This window comes from Nansenia antarctica (genome assembly GCF_963989245.1).
Source record: "Nansenia antarctica genome assembly, chromosome: 11".
Lineage (NCBI taxonomy): Eukaryota > Metazoa > Chordata > Actinopteri > Argentiniformes > Microstomatidae > Nansenia > Nansenia antarctica.
The window spans coordinates 26,407,549-26,428,407 of record NC_137681.1 but is presented as its reverse complement, the minus strand read 5'-3'; the positions used below and the strand labels follow the sequence as shown (position 1 = coordinate 26,428,407).

Genomic DNA, 20,859 nt, shown 5'->3' with positions numbered 1-20,859 from the left:
ACCCTCCCTGGCCCACCTTCACACCAGCCTCCCCCAGTAGAGATGTCGCCCTGGCAGAGGTGAGGTTTGTCCCCGTGTATGTCCCCGTGTCCGAGGCTCGGGGTGTCAGATCTGTCTTTAGTTCGATCAGCGACGCTCCTTACTGGGCTGTGTTCTGCTCCAGACAGTGGCTACTGCTGGATGTAGCGACATGCAGATATGTTTATATGAGCATATATATATACATGTATATAGCGATATGGATAGGATATGTTGGGGGAAACGATAGTGGAAGTAGATCGGGCGTAGGAATAGCCTAATATGTGCATAACATGCTTGGTTCCTGTAGCATTTGCTGTCAGGGGGTGGTGGACCAGTCTGCATTATTCGATCTCGCATGGGATCTCTTGGGAGATAGCAGTGTGCTAGTATGCATGTCCATGTATGGTGAAGATGATCTGACATCGTGTATTGCTAACTTGACTATGCTATATATGATATTATGATAGTGGAAAAGTCTGTTTCAACACCTGAGGCCATGCATGCCCACGTTAAATGGTCGCAGAGCAATGCATTCTGCTGCTGATGATGAGCTTACTGGCTTCTCATATGCTATTCTTTTGACGTTGTAATGTACTGTAATGTGTAACATGTAATGTACTCTTTTATATATGACTGGGGGATATAAGTAAGCCAGTGCATAGAGTTAGGCTGTTACTGTGCACTGAATTACTGTCCTTGGTTGGTTGAAGGACAGTCATTATCATGCCATTATAAATACACCAATACTAAGAAATTGTCTTATCTGTCCTCGCTCTCTCCCTTTCTCTCTCTCTGTCTCTCTCTCTCTCTCCCTCTGCGCAGGTATGGGAGGACTTACTGATGAGGAAGACATAGAATATAATTGCCATTTTGACTGACATTGGACTCAAACACAAGATAGAAGGAACCCTCTCTTCTAAGTCAACTTTTTTTGACTAACATAATCCTGCTGAAAAGATAAAGGGGTCCTCCCCCACACTCTCACATCTTCAATTTCATACTTTTTTTTTTCTTTACTTTTTATCTCACAGTATAAAGTAACTATTGCGGCACTGTAGTTTGACCCCTTGTTTTGATTTTTTTTTATTTGTTTTACTTTTCATTTTTTGTTCCTTTGTAAAGAAATGCTTTACCTGAAAAAGTACTTCACAGAGGGCCTGATTCAGTTCACCATCTTCCTGAGTCTCATTGGGGTAAGGGTGGACCTGGACTCCTACCTGAGCAACCAGCTGCCCCCGCTCCGCGAGATCATCCTGGGCCCCACCTCGGCCTACACCCCGACCCAGTTCCACAACCTCCGCAACACGCTGGACGGCTATGGCATCCATCCCAAGAGTGTGGACCTGGACCACTTCTTTGCGAGCCGCCGGCTGCTGAACCAGGTGCGCCAGCTGGACCGCCTGTCTGTGCCCAGGCCGGAGCTGAGCACCTGGCTGGTGCACCGTGACCCGGAGGCCGTGGTGGTGTCCCCCGCTGGCCCCGGCCAGTCCGGCCCCCCCCCCACCAGCATCACCCTCGACAATGGGGCCGGTGGCCTGGAGGACAACGTCGTCGTCGTCGTCGTGAGCAACAACAACCCCGAAGCCCCGGCCATGAGAGGAGGGGGGGGGGGCAGCGGTGGCGGAGGAGGAGGAGGAGGAGGGGGAGGAGGAGCCCCTGAGTCGACCTACAGCAGCCTGGGGGGGGGGGAGGACAGCAGTCTGGGCGCCGTGGCGCCGGAGGACAACAACAACCAGGACCAGCAGCAGAGCAGCAGGGACGCCAACGATGACCTCACCAAGGAGGTAGGCCGTTACCATGATCTCTTAAAGTCTCACCAATGGTAAATGGACTTATGGCACTTCTATACAGTAGCACCTTATTCCAAAAGCGCTTTTACAACGGCCTTCTCATTCACACACACATTCACACACATAATGGCGTCAAGCTACCATGCAAGGCGCCCCTGGCTGCTCATTGGGAGCAATTTGGGGGTTCAGCCTGCTGGGCTTAGCTAGCTAGGTGCTCTCAGACACACCTTGGATGTGGTGAACCGTATCTGAATGAGCCTAGTTAGTTTTAAATCACAATTCAATTTTGTCTAAAAAATGAATTGGGTCATTGGTAGGCCTGTAACAATTCTGAATTGTCTAATGGCAATCTTGACTGCTCCAACAGGCTAGCTAGCTAGCTGGCTAACAACAGAGAACATGGCGTTAGCTAGACAGCTGCTCCGCATGTTTAGCTCATCACAACACCCTGATAGAACATGAACATGCTAAAAACACATAACTACACATACCTAGATGACACACAGTCCCTTTTTTATTGACGAGGATACATTTTTACAATTTTATGTAGCAGAAATACGCTTTATGATAATAAAGAGGCATGGTTTACTCCCTAGGTTGCTGTGTTATTATTACATTATCTGGGTCACATAACAGTGACCCAATTATATTGTTAATCGCAATTATTTCTACAGCAACATTTGGAATTGTCACAGGCCTTCTAGTCATAGGTTTGTTGTTTCGGTGCTTTTGTGTTAAATGTGTAACAGTATTTATTTGGTGGTGTTGTGGTAAATAGCAGGGCTCCCCGACCACTCCCTGTCACAGGGCCGCCGCTGGGGAGCAGCGTGGTCTGGAGCACACTAAGCTGCCATTGTTAAAACCCTCATAATGACCCGAGTCTCCCACAGGGTCACATGCTGCTATGCTAATTAAATGGCCACGGCTGCATCAGATCGCTAGGCTGTTAGTTCCACTATCTGACATGATGGTTGCAGGCTAAAGTAACTGTGTGTAGCTGTGTGTGTGGGTTCACTTCACATGTCTGAGGATGAGGGATGGTGGTGTGCTGTACAATGTCAGTCCTACTGTACATTGCTAATGCACACACAAGTCATTATATCTACAGTTAGTTATGCTGCATGTTTAGGCCTCCTTCCTTGATCCTTGCTCCATAGCTGTGTGTTGTGTGTAAAGACGTTGTGCAACTCAGTGAAAATATGTTTTTCTTTATTGTCCTAATGTCTGTCTGTCTAATCAGTTCTTTTTTCTTTTTTTTTTTGTCTGAGTGGGGCAGTCATCTCATATTTGTCATTTTATTGTACAGATAGAGTGAAAACAGACAGGAAAGTAAGGAGAAGAAGGGAGAGAGGGCATATCAGTAGGGCATGGGCCGGATTCGAACTCATGCCGACATGGGCATATGTGTGCACTGTAGACCGCGGTGTTAGACCACTGGACCACCCCAGGCCATGGTGCTGGACCACTGGACCACCCCAGGCCATGGTGCTAGACCACTGGACCACCCCAGGCCATGGTGCTAGACCACTGGACCACCCCAGGCCATGGTGCTAGACCACTGGACCACCCCAGGCCATGGTGCTAGACCACTGGACCACCCAAGGCCATGGTGCTAGACCACTGGACTACCCCAGGCCATGGTGCTAGACCACTGGACCACCCCAGGCCATGGTACTAGACCACTGGACCACCCCAGGCCATGGTGCTAGACCACTGGACCACCCCAGGCCATGGTGCTAGACCACTGGACCACCCCAGGCCATGATGCTAGACCACTGGACCACCCCAGGCCATGGTGCTAGACCACTGGACCACCCCAGGCCATGGTGCTAGACCACTGGACCACCCCAGGCCATGGTGCTAGACCACTGGACCACCCCAGGCCATGGTGCTAGACCACTGGACCACCCCAGGCCATGGTGCTAGACCACTGGACCACCCCAGGCCATGGTGCTAGACCACTGGACCACCCCAGGCCACGGTGCTAGACCACTGGACCACCCCAGGCCACGGTGCTAGACCACTGGACCACCCCAGGCCATGGTGCTAGACCACTGGACCACCCCAGGCCATGGTGCTAGACCACTGGACCACCCCAGGCCACGTCTAATCTGTCTTTATGTCTTTTTCCAGGACATCGATTTGATTGACATCCTGTGGCGCCAGGACATCGACCTGGGCGCAGGACGGGAGGTGTTCAACTACAGCAGCCGGCAGAAGGAGAGCGAGGAGGAGGAGGAGGTGGAGGTGGAGGAGGAGGACGAGGAGGTGAAGAAGCCCGGCACCGGGGAGGGCAAGGAAGGGGGCGAGGCCCAGCAGGAGAACTGGAGGAACGGGGTCAACCTCCAGGGGCCGTCTCAGCCTGTGGACGGGGAGACTGGGGAGAGCATACCTGCACAGGTACAGGAACAGCAGAACACCGTCCTGGCATTCACCTGAAACAACACCTCTCTGGCACAGTCTTGATATTCGTCAGACGGGCCATGAAAGAAGGAAGGAAGCCAGGAGTATGAGGCGGTTAGGCCACACGGGAGAGCTGTTTTACACAAAAGGCCAAACGCCTTTGACACCAATATTTATTATAACATACGCCATTTAGCTGACGCTTTTATCCTATGCGACTTACATTGCAGTGAGTGCGTACATGTTTTACTATATATGGTACCAGCGGGAATCAAGCTCTACCGACTGAGCCATAGAAGACCATAATATTTATTATACCTTTGATATACTTATTAAGCACAGAAAGATTAATACAATACAATAATACAATACCTACTTTCCATAATTTCCCCTTGTAAATGACCTTTTGTCTCCACCCCAAAAAGGCCCAAACTCCAAAAAATATTTAAATCTAAGCTAAAAACCTTCATGTTCTGCAACAGTTATGATTAAACACTAACACTTCCATCCATGTCTTTTTATACATTTCTATTCTTATTCATTATCTTATTAAATGTTCATCTATATATATATATTCTATCATCTTACTTTTATTTTTTAATCTGTTTACTTTTCTCCTCTTGATGTATCTTTTTTTAATGCTGTATGTAAAGCACTTTGAATTGCCCCTGTTGTATGAAATGTGCTGTACAAATAACCCTGCCTTGCCTCTGTCTCCCTCCTCTGTCCCCTCAGCTCCCAGTCCTGGGCTCCCAGACCTCCCTGTCCCTGCAGGAGTGTCTCCGGCTACTGGAAGCCACCTTCCCTTTCGGAGAAGAGACAGAGGTAGAGATATGTGGGTGTGTGGGTGTGTGGACTTTACTTACATAGCGCCTTATTCCAAAGCGCTCTACAACGGCCTCTCATTCACACACACATTCACACACCAAAGGCGGCAAGCTTACCACGCAAGGCTCCGGTCACCGCTCATCGGGAGCAATTTTTTGGGATCGGTGTCTTGCCCGAGGACACCTCGACACGTGGCCAGCCGGGGAGCCACAGCCGCCACCTCAAGAGATAAAAGACACATCCACAAGCTGCCTCAAGAGATAAAAGACACATCCACAAGCTGCCTCAAGACATCTTTATGCCTCTGTTATACACAGAGACAACGGGCGGGAGGCTTATCATGCTGTGGTAGACGTGATGCTGCGCCTGACTCTTCATATAATTCACATAATTCCCCTGGCAGTGTTTTTTTTTTATGTATCCGCTCCTATTAAGATCAAATACACAACATTTCAAGTGAATTCACTCTATAGTCGTGGCCTGGGGTGGTCCAGTGGTCTAGCACCGCGGTCTACAGTGCACACATATGCCCATGTCGGCATGGGTTCTAATCCGGCTCATGCCCTGCTGACATGCCCTCTCTCCCTTCTTCTCCTTACTTTCCTGTCTGTCTTCACTATATCTGTCCAATAAAATGAACAATATGAGTGGGACTGCCCCACTCAGAAAAAGATTCACTCTATAGTCTCTTGAAATAACAACGTTCTGTGTTTGACTTTCCTCCTCTTCCTCCTCCTCTTCCTCCTCTTCCTCCTCCTCTTCCTCCTCCTCTTCCTCCTCCTATTCTTCTTCTTAGTTCCCAGCCCCGGTGGTGGCCCCCCCAGAGCTGGGCGTCTCCCCCAGTGAAGAAGCTCCGTCCACATCTCAGGGTGTGCCCCCCCCTCTGCCCCCCCCTCTGCCCCAGCCCGGCCCCCAGCTAGACCTGGAGCAGCAGTGGCAGGACATCATGGCCATCATGGAGCTGCAGGTGTGTACCGTACATATATTCATATATATATATACCAGACAGTACCTGCATATTCAATCTCTCCTTTGAACCTCCCATAGACACATTTATGTATAGACACATAGATTCTTCTGATTTGATTGATTTGATTCTTAGCGATTTTATCTCTACCCCAAAAACTGTTTTTGTAGTAGTATTTGTTACAGTGTTCCTACACATTTAGTTTTTATTCATGTCTATTATCTTATTGATTATCTTATTAAATGCTTATCTATGGGTGAATCCCAATTCACCCCTCCGGCTCCGTTTTCACCCCTTCGGCTCCGTTTTGCGCGTTCACGTGTAGGGGTAGTGGCGTCCCAATTCATTTTACATGGAGTGGTAGGGCTAGGGCTAGGGGTAGGGGTATCCATGGCTCCATTTGGAGAAAATCTGGACCCACGTTCCATTCGGAGCCATGAGACTCCCTTCCGGCATGCATTGCGAATCATCTACAGAAATGTTATTTTCGCTCTCGTAAATACAGAAGCTAGCCTGAAATGTCATTTACTTTTTCTGTAATTACTTATTAATAAAGATTTGAAAAATTATGATAACCATCTTATTATCTTTAATGTCATTTCAATGCATTATAGACCTTTTCTTTACAACAAGCATAACAAAAAAATCGCTGTTATGCCGAGGTGCTGTGCCTATGCTTAACATCGGAGCACTCATATCTGCGCGTTTGTCACAGGCTGACAGTCACCGTGTTCCGCTGCCCCGACGTCAGTCCCATGGAAGTGTCAAGCACAGTCTTCCCCATAGAAATACATCGGTGCGCGATTTACATTTCAGAGATGTACAATCATGTTTATTTAGAAATAGATTATTACCTGTGGTGTTTGACAGCATGATAGGTGCGAATTCCCCCCCCTTGGTGGTATATGACGCTATAGTTGTTATTATACCAAAACAACCGGCAATCTAATCCGAGCAGTTGTTATTATGTAATATTATCGATGGATGTGCCATTTTTGATGGAGGGCAGTGAGCGGAAGACTCATCAAGGACATGTAGTTAACTAATGCAGTGGACAGCGGCTGTTTCTCCAGCGTTCCTGTCACATCGGATTTCGTAAAGTCATAAAAATAAATCTGTAAGTCATGCATTTTTCCATGTTTCCCTTTGATGGCATATGACGCCGTAAATGTAACTAAAGTTCAGCCGCGAAGTTGTTGCACTGTTGTCTTATATCAGGGCAGACCGGCAGCATAGGAGCACCGGTTTCATACAGGTTAGAGCTTATTCTGTCATGGTCTGATAATGAAGCATTGTTCTTTTTTATTTGATGACTTGTTTGATCGATTGATAGCGTTCAAGTTCATTCAAGTTGTGAATGAATCGCGAGCGTCAATGCTTTTCTACGATACTACGGATGACGTATCAGTCGTGAAGGGCTGTCCCATTTCTTAGGGGAACCACTATGGCTTGTGGCTCTGTTTGGGGGGCCTTGGCTGCAAAGCGAGTGACTCCAAAACGAGCCGAAGTGGTAGAAAAGAGAATCGGGATTGGGCCTATATCTGCTTGTTTATAAAGCTCTCACTGGCACAGCACCAGAATAGGTTCAGACCTTTTGCTAGCATATCAGCCCAATAGAGCTCTCAGGTCTTCTGACGCTGGTTTTCTCTGTACAAAAGAAGAGATTTGGTGAGGCTGCATTCTCATTTTATGCACCCAAATTGTGGAATGCTCTGCCAGTTTACATTAGGGGATGCAACCTCAGCAAATATGTTCAAGTCAAGGCTAAAAACCCAATCTTTTTAATATTGCCTTTAAATGACAAAATAATTAAATGATGATTATATAATGATTGAAGCACTTTGAGCTGCAACGTTTGCAGGAAAAGTGCTATACAAATAAAAAGTTATTATTATTATTATTATTATTATTATTAGTAGTAGTAGTAGTAGTAGTAGTAGTAGTAGTAGTAGGATTATGATACACATCTATATAAACCCCTCAAAAAAAGTTCGGAAACGTTATTTTGGTTGATTATTCCTCCCCTTTAATAATACCAATTGGTATTGTATTTTATATCGTTGGAAAGCCTGATTAGTCACCTTTACAATAAGGTACAACTTGTAAGGATCATGCATTCGTGGAATGAGCAGCACAGCTAAACGTGTGGGTAGCGGCCCAAAAATATTTGCCAAAATCCCCTATATTCTTCTGTTGGTATTCACTCTCGTTTTGAGTTGCTTGGTGGATTGGATGATTGCACTCTCCCACAGTAATAAGGAAAAAACAAAACACATATTGGCCATTTTTACACTTTATTAATTTTACACTGTCAGGGACCTCAGTAGCGTGTGGAAGATCCATACGCAGTCACCTCCTCCTCATGCTGGTCACCAGCCTGGTCACACACTGCTGGGGATGGCATCCCATTCCTCAACCAGGATTTGCCGCAAGTCAGCCAACATGGTTGCGTTGGTCACTCTGGCACGTACAGCACGCCCAAGCTGATCCCACAAGTGTTCAATTGGGTTGAGGTCTGGACTCACGGCAGGCCATTCCACCCTCTCCACTCCCAAATACTGGAGGTGCTCTGTGATGATCCTGGCTCTGTGGGGGTGAGCGTTGTCATCCTGGAGGATGGAGTTAGGTCCCAGATTCTGGAGATATGGGATCGCCACTGGCCCCAGAATATCATTCCTGTCAATTAGGTGCCAGTCACACACCTGTGACTGACATACACAGTGTTTCCTCCAGGAATTTTTCCAATGGTGGCGGGTGGCCGTTTTTTATTTTTTTTTCTAATCACAGCCAAAACTAGAGGATGGCCAAAAAAAATTAATATACAGAATATAAACTTGTGACTGACAGTCACATACACACACAAAGATCATCAGCTATAATATAATACGAAGTAGGCCTACATGAGCACAAAAGCGGCTAACGTTACTGATTAACTGTTTACTGTAGTGCAGAGAGATGGTAGTCGTAGGCGGCGTATCAAATGACAAAGCTAAACGTTTAATGAAGGACATGAACGATTGTCAACAACACACTCAAGCAGTAAATAGAACAGTCTAAACAACTTGGGTACTACGGACGGAACAATAGTCTCAACCTATAGTTCCGTGCGTGAATTATGTCAACCCACCACATTACAGAAGTAAAATCACAGTCAGATGGAGCATTCGGTAAACAGCTGAGTATCAGCTGAGTTAAAGAAAACAAACTCTTACCTTTGATGAGACCCACATGAGCCCTGTTTTCCCGTACTTCTCCCGTGTGTCTCTTATTGTCCCTGAATTTTAGCTGCATGTTTTTCCAGCATGTAATTCCGTTGTCAATAAAAAAATCGTCTCCCCTTCTTTTCCCCTTGACAATACTGTGTCGTTGCTAAAGTGACGGCACATAAGAATCGTTTTTTGACTTGCTAATGTCTGCTAACGTAGCACTTGAAACTGGCGCCGTTCTCTGGACTGCAGCTGCTCCCGCGTTAGCATTAGCATCCATCTTTTCTTCTCCCTTCTCACCGTCACGAGCTCAAATGACACTTGTCGGCCGATCTAACTCTTAACACTCACTTACAGGTAGGGCTGTTACGATTAGTCGACGTCGTCGACGTCATCGACTACGTCAATACGTCGGTTTGCGTAATATGCGTCGGTTAGTCGTAAACAAACAAAATGGCGATTTTTTTTTTTTTTTTTAAACCTTTATTTTACCAGGCGAGACAATTAAGTGTATGAGTGAAAAATGGATAGCTACTAGCTAATGTTACACAAGCAATGTAGCTCACCACAGTTCGTATGTCTTGTCTTCTGGTGTTAGTAACGTTAGCTATGTAGCTGGCTAGCTACGGTAGCCTATTGTCATTGTGGTGCTCGCACCTACTGTACGTTATCTAGCTCGTAGCTCGTAGCTCGCATGCTACGTTAGCATAAATTTAGCTAATCATAACATAGCAGCGAGAGTAACGTTAGCTAGCTATGTAGCTACTAGCTAGCTATGTGTTGTGGTGATGGACAGACTTCTAAATGGCCATGTTGGCATTCAAGTTGGCTAAACATAGCAGTGAGGTGGAGACAAATACGTTTTTTTTAATTTATTTATTTTCCGATCAGTACAAAAATTATCGTTAGACTTACCGATAAATTAGTCGTTAGACTAATCGACTAATCGATAAAATAATCGCTAGATTAATCGTTAGAAAAATAGTCGTTTGGGACAGCACTACTTACAGGACTTCTGACACCATGTCGTGTTATTCTATTAAACATACACGTGAGTCCTTCTGTATTTCAATGTAAGTGTCTTTATTTTAACTCGCTCTGTAAGCTCTACAATACCGGTCTCTTGTTGTCTCGTCGTAACCTGCCCACCTGACCTGGGGGGTATTCCATCAACGTCGCTAAAGGAAAATCCTGGCTTATTTTTGATAACTCTCGCGAGACCTATCAGAATATGCCTGGATATTTGTAAGAACTCTCGCGAGATTTATCAGACTAAAGCTGGATTTTCCCTTTAGCGATGTTGATGAAATACCCCCCGGATGTCACTACGGTGGCCTGTACACAATAACAATAATACCACAGTTCACATTTAGACCAATCAGGAGCCCTTGTGTCACGTCGTCAACTGAATGTCATTAATCTGATTTTGGATCAGCGGTTAGAGAGAGATGGGCGTGGATTTAGGTGCACTTTTAGTCAACATCCATTATAGCGCTGATCTAGGATCAGATATATTTTAATCAGCTAAAATGTTCAAAATTTATTTATTTTTTTTGAGAACTTTTTTTTTTTTTTTTTTTGTGGACTGAATCAATTCGTGGCGGAGGAAATTCCATCGTGGCGGCCCGCCACCAATAAATGCATGTAGAGGAAACACTGATACACCTGCAAGCACTTGAAGCTCAAAACGAGAGTGAATACCAACAGAAGAATATTGCATTTTGGCAACATTATTTGGGCCGCTACCCACACGTTTAGCTGTGTTACTCATTCCATGAATGCATGGTCCTTACAAGTTGTACCTCGTTGTAAAGGTTTTCCAACGATATAAAATACAATACCAATTTGTATTATTAAAGGGGAGGAAGAATCGACTGAAATAACGTTTCCAAACTTTTTTTGAGGAGTTTATATATATCTGATAATTTTACTTTTATTTTTGAATCTGTTTACTTTTCTTCTCTTGATGTATCTTTTCTCTTGCTCCTGTTGTATGAAATGTGCTGTACAAATAACCTTGCCTTGCCTTGCACAGGTGGTTCCGTGTTTCAAAAGAAATGTCCCAACATTTTGATTGGTTGCCGACATGCGGACCAAAGTATTAGAACGTGTCACATATCGATGGCCGAAACGCAAAACCTCCTATCTGCAAAGAAATAAATGTTATTAACACAGTAATATAGTCCCCAAACAGTGTATTATGTGATGGGTATCCTTAACAAATAGCATTCTGCAAGAAAACGAGACAGTTTTCTTAATTTTCCCCAAAAAGTGAATTTTGCAGATAGGAGGTTTTGCGTTTCGTCTTTTCATTGACTTTTCACCAACAACAACAACATGTCTCTGTCTCGTAGGAGATGGAGGTGAGCAGCCCGTCAGAGAGCTCCTTCCTGAGCAGCACCAGCTCCAGCAGCAGCACCCCCTCCACCCCGGACACCGCCCCCGCCGGGGCCTTCGCAGGCCTCTCCCGCTCCACCCTCATCAACCAGGACGTCAGCCTCCACCAGGCCTCCCTCCCCAGCTGCAGCCAGGACTTCCCCATCCTCCCCACGCTCTTCGGCCCCGAGCAGGACCTCCCCACCGCCAGCAGCAGCACCCCCCTAGGCCCACCCACCACCCCCACCACCACCACCCCCACCCCCCTCCCCCGACTCTCCTCCTCCAGCAACTCGTCCAACATCAACTCCACCTTCGGAGCCACTAACCTGACTGGCCTCTTCCTCCCTCCTCCTCCCCTCAACGGCACAAGCAACAACATCACCTCCGCCACCGCCGCCGCCATCGCCCCCGTGCTGCCCGACCCCTTCAGCAGTCTGCTAGAGGAGTCCATGCTGGATGAGATCAGCCTGCTGGACCTGGCCATGGAGGAAGGCTTCAGCCAGGCCCAGGCCTCTCAGCTGGAGGACGAGCTGGACTCAGACTCGGGCCTGTCCTTGGACTCCTCCAGCCGCAGCCCGGCCTCCCCCAGCAGCTCCGAGACCTCCTGCTCCTCCGCCGCCTCCTCCTCCTCCACCTCGGCCACCTTCTCGGAGGAGGGGGGAGGGGGCGCCGTGGGCTACAGCACCGAGGACTCGGAGGCCGCCGGCGTGGAGGCGGGGGAGGAAGGCGGGGCGGTGGGCGGCTACCAGCCGGAGTACAGCAAGCTCTGCCGGATGAGCTACCAGGACCCCTCCAACTTCCACGGCCTCCCGCGGCTCGACAACGTCGGCCACAACCACACCTACAACCTGCCGCTGTCCTCGCCCTACGACGACCACCACCAACGCCCGGAGTTCCCACCGGGAATCTCCACCGGGAAGAAAGTCAAGCAGCAGCAGCCGAACCACCACCACCACCACCACCACTCCTCCTCCTCGTCTAAGATCCAGCCGGCTCAGGACTTCCTGGACAAGCAGTCGAGCCGGGACGAGCGTCGCGCCCGCGCCATGAAGATCCCCTTCTCCAACGAGAAGATCATCAACCTGCCCGTGGAGGAGTTCAACGAGCTGCTGGCCAAGCACCAGCTCAGCGAGGCCCAGCTGGCGCTGATCCGCGACATCCGCCGGCGCGGCAAGAACAAGATGGCCGCCCAGAACTGCCGCAAGCGGAAGCTGGACACCATCATCAACCTGGAGGAAGGCGTGCACGGCCTGAGGCGGGACAAGGCCCGTCTGGTCAAAGAGAAGATGGAGTTCATCCGCTCCATCCGCCAGATGAAGCAGAAGGTGCAGAGCCTCTACCAGGAGGTGTTCACCCAGCTCCGGGACGAGGAGGGCCGGCCCTACCCCCCCAGCGAGTACAACCTCCAGTACGGAGCGGACGGAAGCGTCCTGATCATGCCACGCAGCATGGCGGGGGTGGGGGAGCAGGCCACCCGGAAACCCGACAAAAAAACGAAAGACAAAAAGAAGTGAAGGGGGCAGAGTGACGACGTTGCCTTTTCGTTGGTTCATTTTTGCTAAGAAAAAAGAAAAAAAATGAAGAAAAAATCACTAAGAAAGGTTTCTGCAGACCGCAAGAGAGAGAGAGATGTCCTTTTTTTCTTTGAGAAGATTCTTGGTGGTGGAGAGGAGGAGAAGAAGAAGAAGAAGAAAAATAGCGTTGTTGACTACTCTTCCTGCATTAGTGTTTTTGTTTCCCTTTTCAGTTTTTTTTGGTTCCTGCGTCTTCTCCCCCCAGAAAGCGACTCTGAGGCAGAAGTTCTTCCTATGAGTACTGATTTTTCATTGTGTAGATGGAAGAAGAAAAAAAAAAAGGGTTGGAAACGAGGAAAAGAGGGGGATGATGAAGGAAGAGACAAAAAAGAGCGAGTTTGTTGAAAGTTCTTCATCTGCACTCTGGATCCTTCATGGCTCCCAGCTAGCAAAGAGGAGGATTAGCTATTAGCCTATGTCATGTTGAAGTGAAGTGAAGTGACTGGTATCAAGTGAAGTCAGAGAGAGTTACAAAGGAAAAAAAAATACTTTCACTTTGTCAACGTTAACTATGGATGGAGCACCGGCACATTATTAGTCAGCTGAGAGGACTGTTATATTCCCGGGGCCTTGGGAGGGATCTGTGGCACGACTGTTTTCTGGAGAAGTAAAAAAAAAAATGTGTGAATGTTGAGGAAAGCCAAGAAGAAGAAGCTTGAGAATTGAGAATCGGAGGTCGCCTGAAGGTGGTTTTAGGAGATTATAGATACCAAAGGGTTCAAGCAAGTCCATCACCTAGGATACCACCATATCTGAACAGTTCTATTCTAACCTAAGGTTGTATGGTGCACAACACATCACCTGTCTTCTTGTCCTAGAGATGAATGTCTAGTTTGGTCTTGACACTACTGCACTTGTTCAATATGTGTTTGTGTTGGAAATGATACAGTTTTTCTTTTGACCGGACAATGTCAGTCAATTTCATCAGACTTCAAGTTGGGAGGTCGCTGTAGGAGATTGAATTTGACATAGCCTATGTCGACCTAGGACACTGGGATAAAAAAAGAAAGAAAAAAAAGGTTTGAGGAAGTTGAGGAAACATTCTCGGATGGCCACTAAAACAAAAAAAAGCGTCTGGCCACAAGGAAGTCATTTTGGGCCGGCCAGTTTTGAGAGAGGGAATCACGCAGCATGATGAGCAGATCCAATATGAGATGGACGCTTAGATGAGGAAAGAGGCACACACACACTGCATTACAAATGTATCAGCTTCTGTATATTATCTATACAACATAGCACCGTAAATGTGCCCTTCTCTAAGGCTTGGCTGTATGCATTTGTGCTGTGTCTCTCTGGCTATCCCTCTGCTGCAGGTTTGAAGGAAGAACGCCGCCAGTAATCGTCAAGAGCAGTAGTCTCCCACATATTCCCCAACATGTTCATACTCTCTCAGAATAAGATGTGTTACAAGTCTGGCTTGAGATCTGCTTCACCTGGATTGAAAGATCTGCGGCCCTTTATTGCATCACACACACACACACACACACACACACACACACACACTCACACATGCACACGCACGCCACACCCATTATCCCAACACAGGAATGGGATTGGCCACATGGAGGAAACTCACAATGTTGTTTGTGATTGGCCATCTTTTGCAGGAAGTACAAGTACTGCAGGAAGGAATTCAAACCCTTGGGGGAATAGAAGTGTCACTTGTTTTCATTACAAATCAAATCCACCCATCTTTACCATCACTTGCGTTATAGGTTGGTTCGTTGGTTTCATCGGATGGTGACTGAAGTAAACATGAACTATAACAGTTTGCCTGCTGTTTACTAGTAATTGCAGAGAGTGGTAGCCTTTTTTGAAAGACTTGAGTTACTTGGTAATGTTGTCATTCTATTTGATAGTTACCTGAAGTTATGGACAAGATTCAGTTAATTTTAACCGATAAATAGCCTAGCAGCTGTTAGCTACAATAGTTCACGTCATAGGTTTGTGATGTCATTTAGCAAAACTAAACCAATTGAATCAAACTGATTTATCTGATGAGCAGAATGTGTGAACGGAACACCCTGTATTGAATGCCTTTGTTTCACAAACACATCTCTTGATTTAAAGGTTTTGAGAACAAAAGTTGTTGTACTGTTGTTGTACTCAGAAACATTTAGAAGTGCTATTGGCTGAGCTTGTGTTTTCAGCATGTACCCCTAAACCCCCCCCCCAAATATAAGTTGGCCATTTAATGTAGCAGAGAAATTTGAATTTGTGGAGCCCTTGATCTACAATAAAGGGGTGAAAATAACTAAGTTGCTGCACTAATAAGAATGTCTTTATATTATTATCCATTCACATGGTTTTATTGTATCAAACACTATCCACAGAAAGGCCAAGTGCCACACTTTGCTTTTGATCAAGTGTTTGATGCAGTAAGGATAGTTTTGAGGTAAACCTTGTTTGTGTCTCCACATTTCAAAAAGCAAAGAAAGAAACAATAAATCAAGTAAGAGTTAAGTTAGGCCTCATTTGAAACCGCCGAACATGCCGCGTCATATTCAGGCATGGATTTCAATCCTTGATATTGAAAGCATTCAGTTGCATTGCAATGCAACACACACCCACTATTACGTTAATACTACTACTATCTTAGTGCACTGCTTTTTTTTTTCTTTTTTTATCGTCTTGTTTGTTGTTCTGTAAATATTTTTATGTTTGTTTCTGGTGTTGTCTGTCATTCTTTTTGTGTAGTTTTGTGTTCTGACAGCCGCCTCCCCCTGAGGCAGGTTATACTGGTTCTTCTCCTTGGTTTACTTTGAACATATTTGCTGGCAATCTGGGATTGTTCTTTTATTGATTAATAAAGTGTTTTTATTTTCATCTGTGACTGTGTGTCTTTGGTGTCGTTAATGGGGATGAAATAAACCCTAGTGTCAGACAGTGACATGTGACAACACAATTATAACAAAAACATGGTTTATTCTCTGAAAAACAGACAAGCAAGACCTGGTCATTAAAAGAATGACAAATTAAAAGAATGGACAAATGAGCAATAGTAAAAACAACAGAATCATCTTTTCTTTTTTTTCTTCTTTTTTTTTTTTCAAAGATGATTCGTCAGCTCACTAAAAACCTTCCAGAAATGAGCAAAGAAAATAAACATATTCAAGATAAAAGACACAAAATGGCACTGTTGTTTTATATGAAAGTCAATGAACGAGAACACATGTCCATAATACAGTATAATATGTCAAAATATTCTGGACCAAGTGTCCTGCTTGTCTCCGCCCCTCTGGCTAGAGCCCCTTACTGTATATACGCCCTCCACCCCACCACTAAAGTCTTCTTAGTTGCTCTTGTCTTCTTTCTTCTCCTCCTCGGCGGGGTATGAGTGCCATGTGAGGCGCTCCTCGTAGAAGGAGATGACCACCTGCGGACACTTCACGTTGGCCTCCTTCGCAGGCACCAGGTCTGCCTCGTCTGAGTTTTTCCTACAAAGGAAGGAGATGAAGAGAGGGAACAGAGAGAGAGAGAGAGAGAGAGAGAGAGAGAGAGAGAGAATTTCAGTAAGAGTTGGCAAAATTTGTGTAGGATTGGTGTTGCTAATACAATATTAGTAACAATTAACAATACTGCATGACTTTGTTGGTGGCGCAGTAAAATCCTTTTAAAAGTGATCATTCCACTGACCCAAAAATAAATAAAGCAGGCCAACAAAAACAAAACAGTAAACTAACAGCATAAATGATTCAAAACATCTTCCTTTGGGTCATAACCAGGATGTGAACAGGCACACACCAGATCATGGTATCATAATCATAATACAAACCACTTCATAAGGAACATCAGTTCTCCAGTAGAGTCGGTGGCACCAATAATCCTCTCAGGATCCAAAGCTCGAGAGAAGCCCCTTAGTTTCTCTACCTAAAACACACACACACACACACAGAGAGAGAAGCCCCTTAGTTTCTCTACCTAAAACACACACACAGAGAAGCCCCCTTAGTTTCTCTAAAACCTAAAACAAACACACACACACACACACACACACACACACACACACAGATCTGAACATAAACTAACAGGGGGAAAAAAGAGCTTGTTGTGTTTGATGGTGACTGCATCGCCATCCACGTACTCTTTCGTCTTTATGACTTACATCTTCTTTCTTCTTCTTGGGTCGGCTCTCCTCTCCCTCGGCGCTGGGCTCGGGGGTCTTCCTCTTACCTGCCGACTCGTGGGCGCTTTTCTGAGAGCGGAGGAACTCTGCGATCAGGTCTGGACAGTCCAGGTTGTCATCTGGCTCCCACGTGTTATCAGTCCTGAAGAAATATAATGCATTACACTGGTTTACATTTACTTTTTTGGCATTTAGCAGGTCTACACCTTATTCCAAAGCGACTTACAATCAATAGATTTGACTGTAGTAAGTGAATCATCAATCCAGCAGTCGTAGCAGGAAGAGTAGGCCAGGGGCCATCGGCAGACGTCGTGATAGAAGAATATAATATTATTGGTTAATTATTGGTTAACCATCTAATACTTACTAGCCCTAAGTACACACTCAGTTCTCAATTCTCAGTCCTTTAAACAAAAGTGAAATAAAATAACCATGATTTGTTGTTTTAAAGCTTCAGTTCAAAATACTATAAAGCTTGGAAATACATCGTGGATTGGAGAAAACTGTGTAGGTGTAAGCAATATGGGGAAATGTCTACCCAGCCATTCAGAGGGCAGCAACCATATATGTAACACCTACCCACTTCTCTCAGGCCTACAGCACTGGCTAGGAGGACAAAGGACCAAGGCTAGGACCAAGGCTAGGACCAAGGATAGGACCAAGGATAGGACCAAGGATAGGACCAAGGATAGGACCAAGGATAGGACCCAGGATAGGACCAAGGATAGGACCAAGGCTAGGACCAAGGCTAGGACCAAGGATAGGACCAAGGCTAGGACCAAGGCTAGGACCAAGGCTAGGACCAGTGACGATGCCACCATGTGTGTAGGCCTGCTTAGTTGATACAAACGATCGAACATTTTGATAGTGTTGACAACAATTAATTAAACATTGCCTTTCCCGATGTTCCACAGATGATTATGCGCATAATGTTTACATTGAGTGTGTCTAGCATATGGCTCATGCAATTTCAAATTGTTATTGATTTAACTGATTTATGTTCAACGCACGGAATGGATTACAACAATTTGGCAACAAGAACTCACTCATTGAAGCCTTTCCACTTGAGGAGGTACTCCACTCTCCCTTTCACCACTCGCCGGTTCAACACCTTCTCGACCACGTACTCTTCCTCCTCCTCTTCCTCCGCCGCCGCCGTCGCCGCCGCCGCATCCTCAGGCTTCTTGTCGGCGGCGGGGACTGCCTCCGTCGCTGTCATCATCTTTTCCTCAGACTGAGCGGGCGGGGGGGGGGCTGTGGACGCAGGGGGGTAATGATGAGCAGCACATCACCGCTCCTGAGGAACACTGATACTGATACTTCTTATCAAGCCTGCAGACGCTATAAGACTCTGTGGCTTGGCTGAGGTACATCAGCCTGTAGAAGACAGTACTTTGTCATATTTGATGAATACTTTGTCACGGGTTTGTTTAGCCAGTGCTGCAGAAGGAGGTTGTTAGAGAAAATAGCAGCTTTGTCTTTGACAAAACATCCCTGTCTCCCTTACCCAACACAGATAAAACAGTGAAATGTTGTATATTTAAATAAAATATAATAAAAATGTTACAAGACCTTCTGTCTTAACAGTGGGAGGAGCATCGCCAGAGGCCTCTGTTGTTGTCGTCTCGCTCATACTTATCAGGTAGACCGGCAGGGTCCTGGGTCAACGTCAAAAGTTAGACGGTTAGGAATCGTTAAAGTAGAAAAGAGAAAGAACAGCATTGGAGAGAGAACAGCATTGGAGAGAATAGGGGTTGGGGGGGGGGGGCGGGAAATACCTATCAAGAATAGACCATTATGTGTATCTTAATTCAATGAAATATTCCCCAGAATCAAGCACACTGCACGCAATAGTATGCAAGACATAGGAGACGGAATTATCCTATATACTGTATATATAGGGGCCACTGGCGCCAAATTGTTGTAATCCATTCCGTGCGTTGAACATAAATCAGTTAAACCAATAACAATTTGAAATTGCATGAGCCATATGTTATACACACTCAATGTAAACATTATCAACTAGGCAGGCCTACACACATGTGGTGGCATCGTCACTGGTTCAGCAGTGCATGATTTACTTTAAGCAAAAATGGTCATAAGGGTAAATAGTTAAAAAGCTATAATCCAGCCATATGTTTGACACTCAGTGCCATGGATGGAGCAGTGATCCCTCTCTTCCTCCATGTTGGTTTGGAGACAACAGAAGCGGCGCTACGTGCAAAGTCTGAATTAACTACCAATATATCTCCAAAAGCGCAGTGTGTTTGCGAATGTAATATGTATTATAGTAGCCTACCGTTTCTAGGTGCACGATTGATTGATTTAACTAACAAGCTTATGCTTATTTAATAACACTAAAGGTATTTGAGAGCAGCAAGCAAGGAGTGAATGTAACTCACCTCAACCACACGCGTAATCCTGGAGCTGGAGCAAAACAATACCGTTCCTCGGTGCAGAATGAGAGGTAATATGAACCTAGTTTTAGTGTGTTATAATAATGTTAAGTTATTATTCAATTCAATCAAATTTAGCTTGGATAAGATAAATGTGTTTTTTTTACGCCCCCGTCGTGTTTCGTATCACAAAAACAATGTAATCGGCGTGCATCGATCAAACGGAATGTCTGCGCATGCGCGCAGATCTGACACCATGTGGATGTCAGGTTAGGGTAGATCTCACACCAAGTGGATGTCAGTACGCACGTTTTTGTTTTTAATAATTTTTGCCTTTAGCAAATGCGTTTACCTTTTTCACATGGCTAATTTCTATAATATTTAAATGTACACAAGTACAAAATGAAAAGGCGCTTTTTTCAGTTTCTTTTTTTTTCTTTCTTTTCTGTGAAGAAGTTGATTTTGTTTAGGGTTGCCTGATAGGATTGACAATTTCCAGCCTAACCACAGTCTAAAAACCGCTAAATCCACCAAAAACCACCAGCCCAAAATTTGCTACTAGGGTGTGTGTTTTAACTACACGCATTTAGTCGTGTCTCATTCAGGCACTGACAGTTTGATACCGCCTAAATACTATTTATCCAGCCAAACCTAAATGCTATTTATCCAGCCCAAATGTTTTTTTTATCCAGCCCAGTTTGATCAAAAGTGTCAAAAGTAGCCCATTCACTTGCCCCATCTGGCAACCCTGGTTCTGTTGGCACAGGAAACGGAAGCTGCGTTGGACAATCATGAGAACGGAGAGACATGACGTCATGTTCCCTACCAACTGTTTTCTTTCCAACAAGAGCAGCATAGCAGCATAGCATGTCTATATCCACATACCTATCCGGTGTTTGAGGATGGTTACACGCTGTTAAACAGACGTTTGGCTACACAGACAACCATGTGACAGTAAGTACGTCTTGTCCTTATCTGGTTACTAGGCAGTAATCCACCATAACAGTGTTTCTGCTTCATTACTGCTGACACACAGCTTAGCTAAGCAGAAGGGGTTAGTTATTAAGAGGTGGACACCCATGGACCTAGAGAACTGGTCTACATGATGATGTCAAACTGGGAGACAATGTGATTATTAGCTGGCATAACCATGTCAAGTAAGTTAGCTT

At 45.6% G+C, this 20,859-nt stretch overlaps 2 protein-coding genes across 3 annotated transcripts; one reads left to right on the top strand and one right to left on the bottom strand.

Annotated features, from left to right (window-relative positions):
• Positions 1 to 1,145: 1,145 nt before the first annotated feature.
• nfe2l1b (nfe2 like bZIP transcription factor 1b) lies at positions 1,146 to 15,861 on the top strand (the record flags this gene model as incomplete). The annotated part of the gene is made up of 5 exons (XM_080542069.1): positions 1,146 to 1,805; positions 3,945 to 4,211; positions 4,950 to 5,039; positions 5,839 to 6,009; positions 11,570 to 15,861. The coding sequence occupies 5 exons, from the start codon at positions 1,146 to 1,148 to the stop codon at positions 13,106 to 13,108; spliced, it is 2,727 nt and encodes a 908-aa protein (XP_080398195.1). The 3' UTR covers positions 13,109 to 15,861.
• A 236-nt stretch (positions 15,862 to 16,097) lies between these two features.
• LOC308167653 (chromobox protein homolog 1-like) lies at positions 16,098 to 19,900 on the bottom strand. 2 transcript variants are annotated; one of them, XM_080542087.1, is made up of 6 exons: positions 19,697 to 19,900; positions 18,867 to 18,952; positions 18,341 to 18,548; positions 17,253 to 17,436; positions 16,944 to 17,038; positions 16,098 to 16,605 (listed from the first exon to the last, which is right to left on the bottom strand). In XM_080542087.1, exons 2-6 carry the CDS (start codon positions 18,925 to 18,927, stop codon positions 16,461 to 16,463), a joined length of 693 nt encoding a protein of 230 aa, XP_080398213.1. In that variant the 5' UTR covers positions 18,928 to 18,952; positions 19,697 to 19,900; the 3' UTR covers positions 16,098 to 16,460. The 2 variants fall into 2 exon arrangements, with proteins under 2 accessions (XP_080398213.1, XP_080398214.1); XM_080542088.1 differs by having other exon boundaries at positions 17,274 to 17,436.
• Between the last annotated feature and the right edge of the window lie 959 nt (positions 19,901 to 20,859).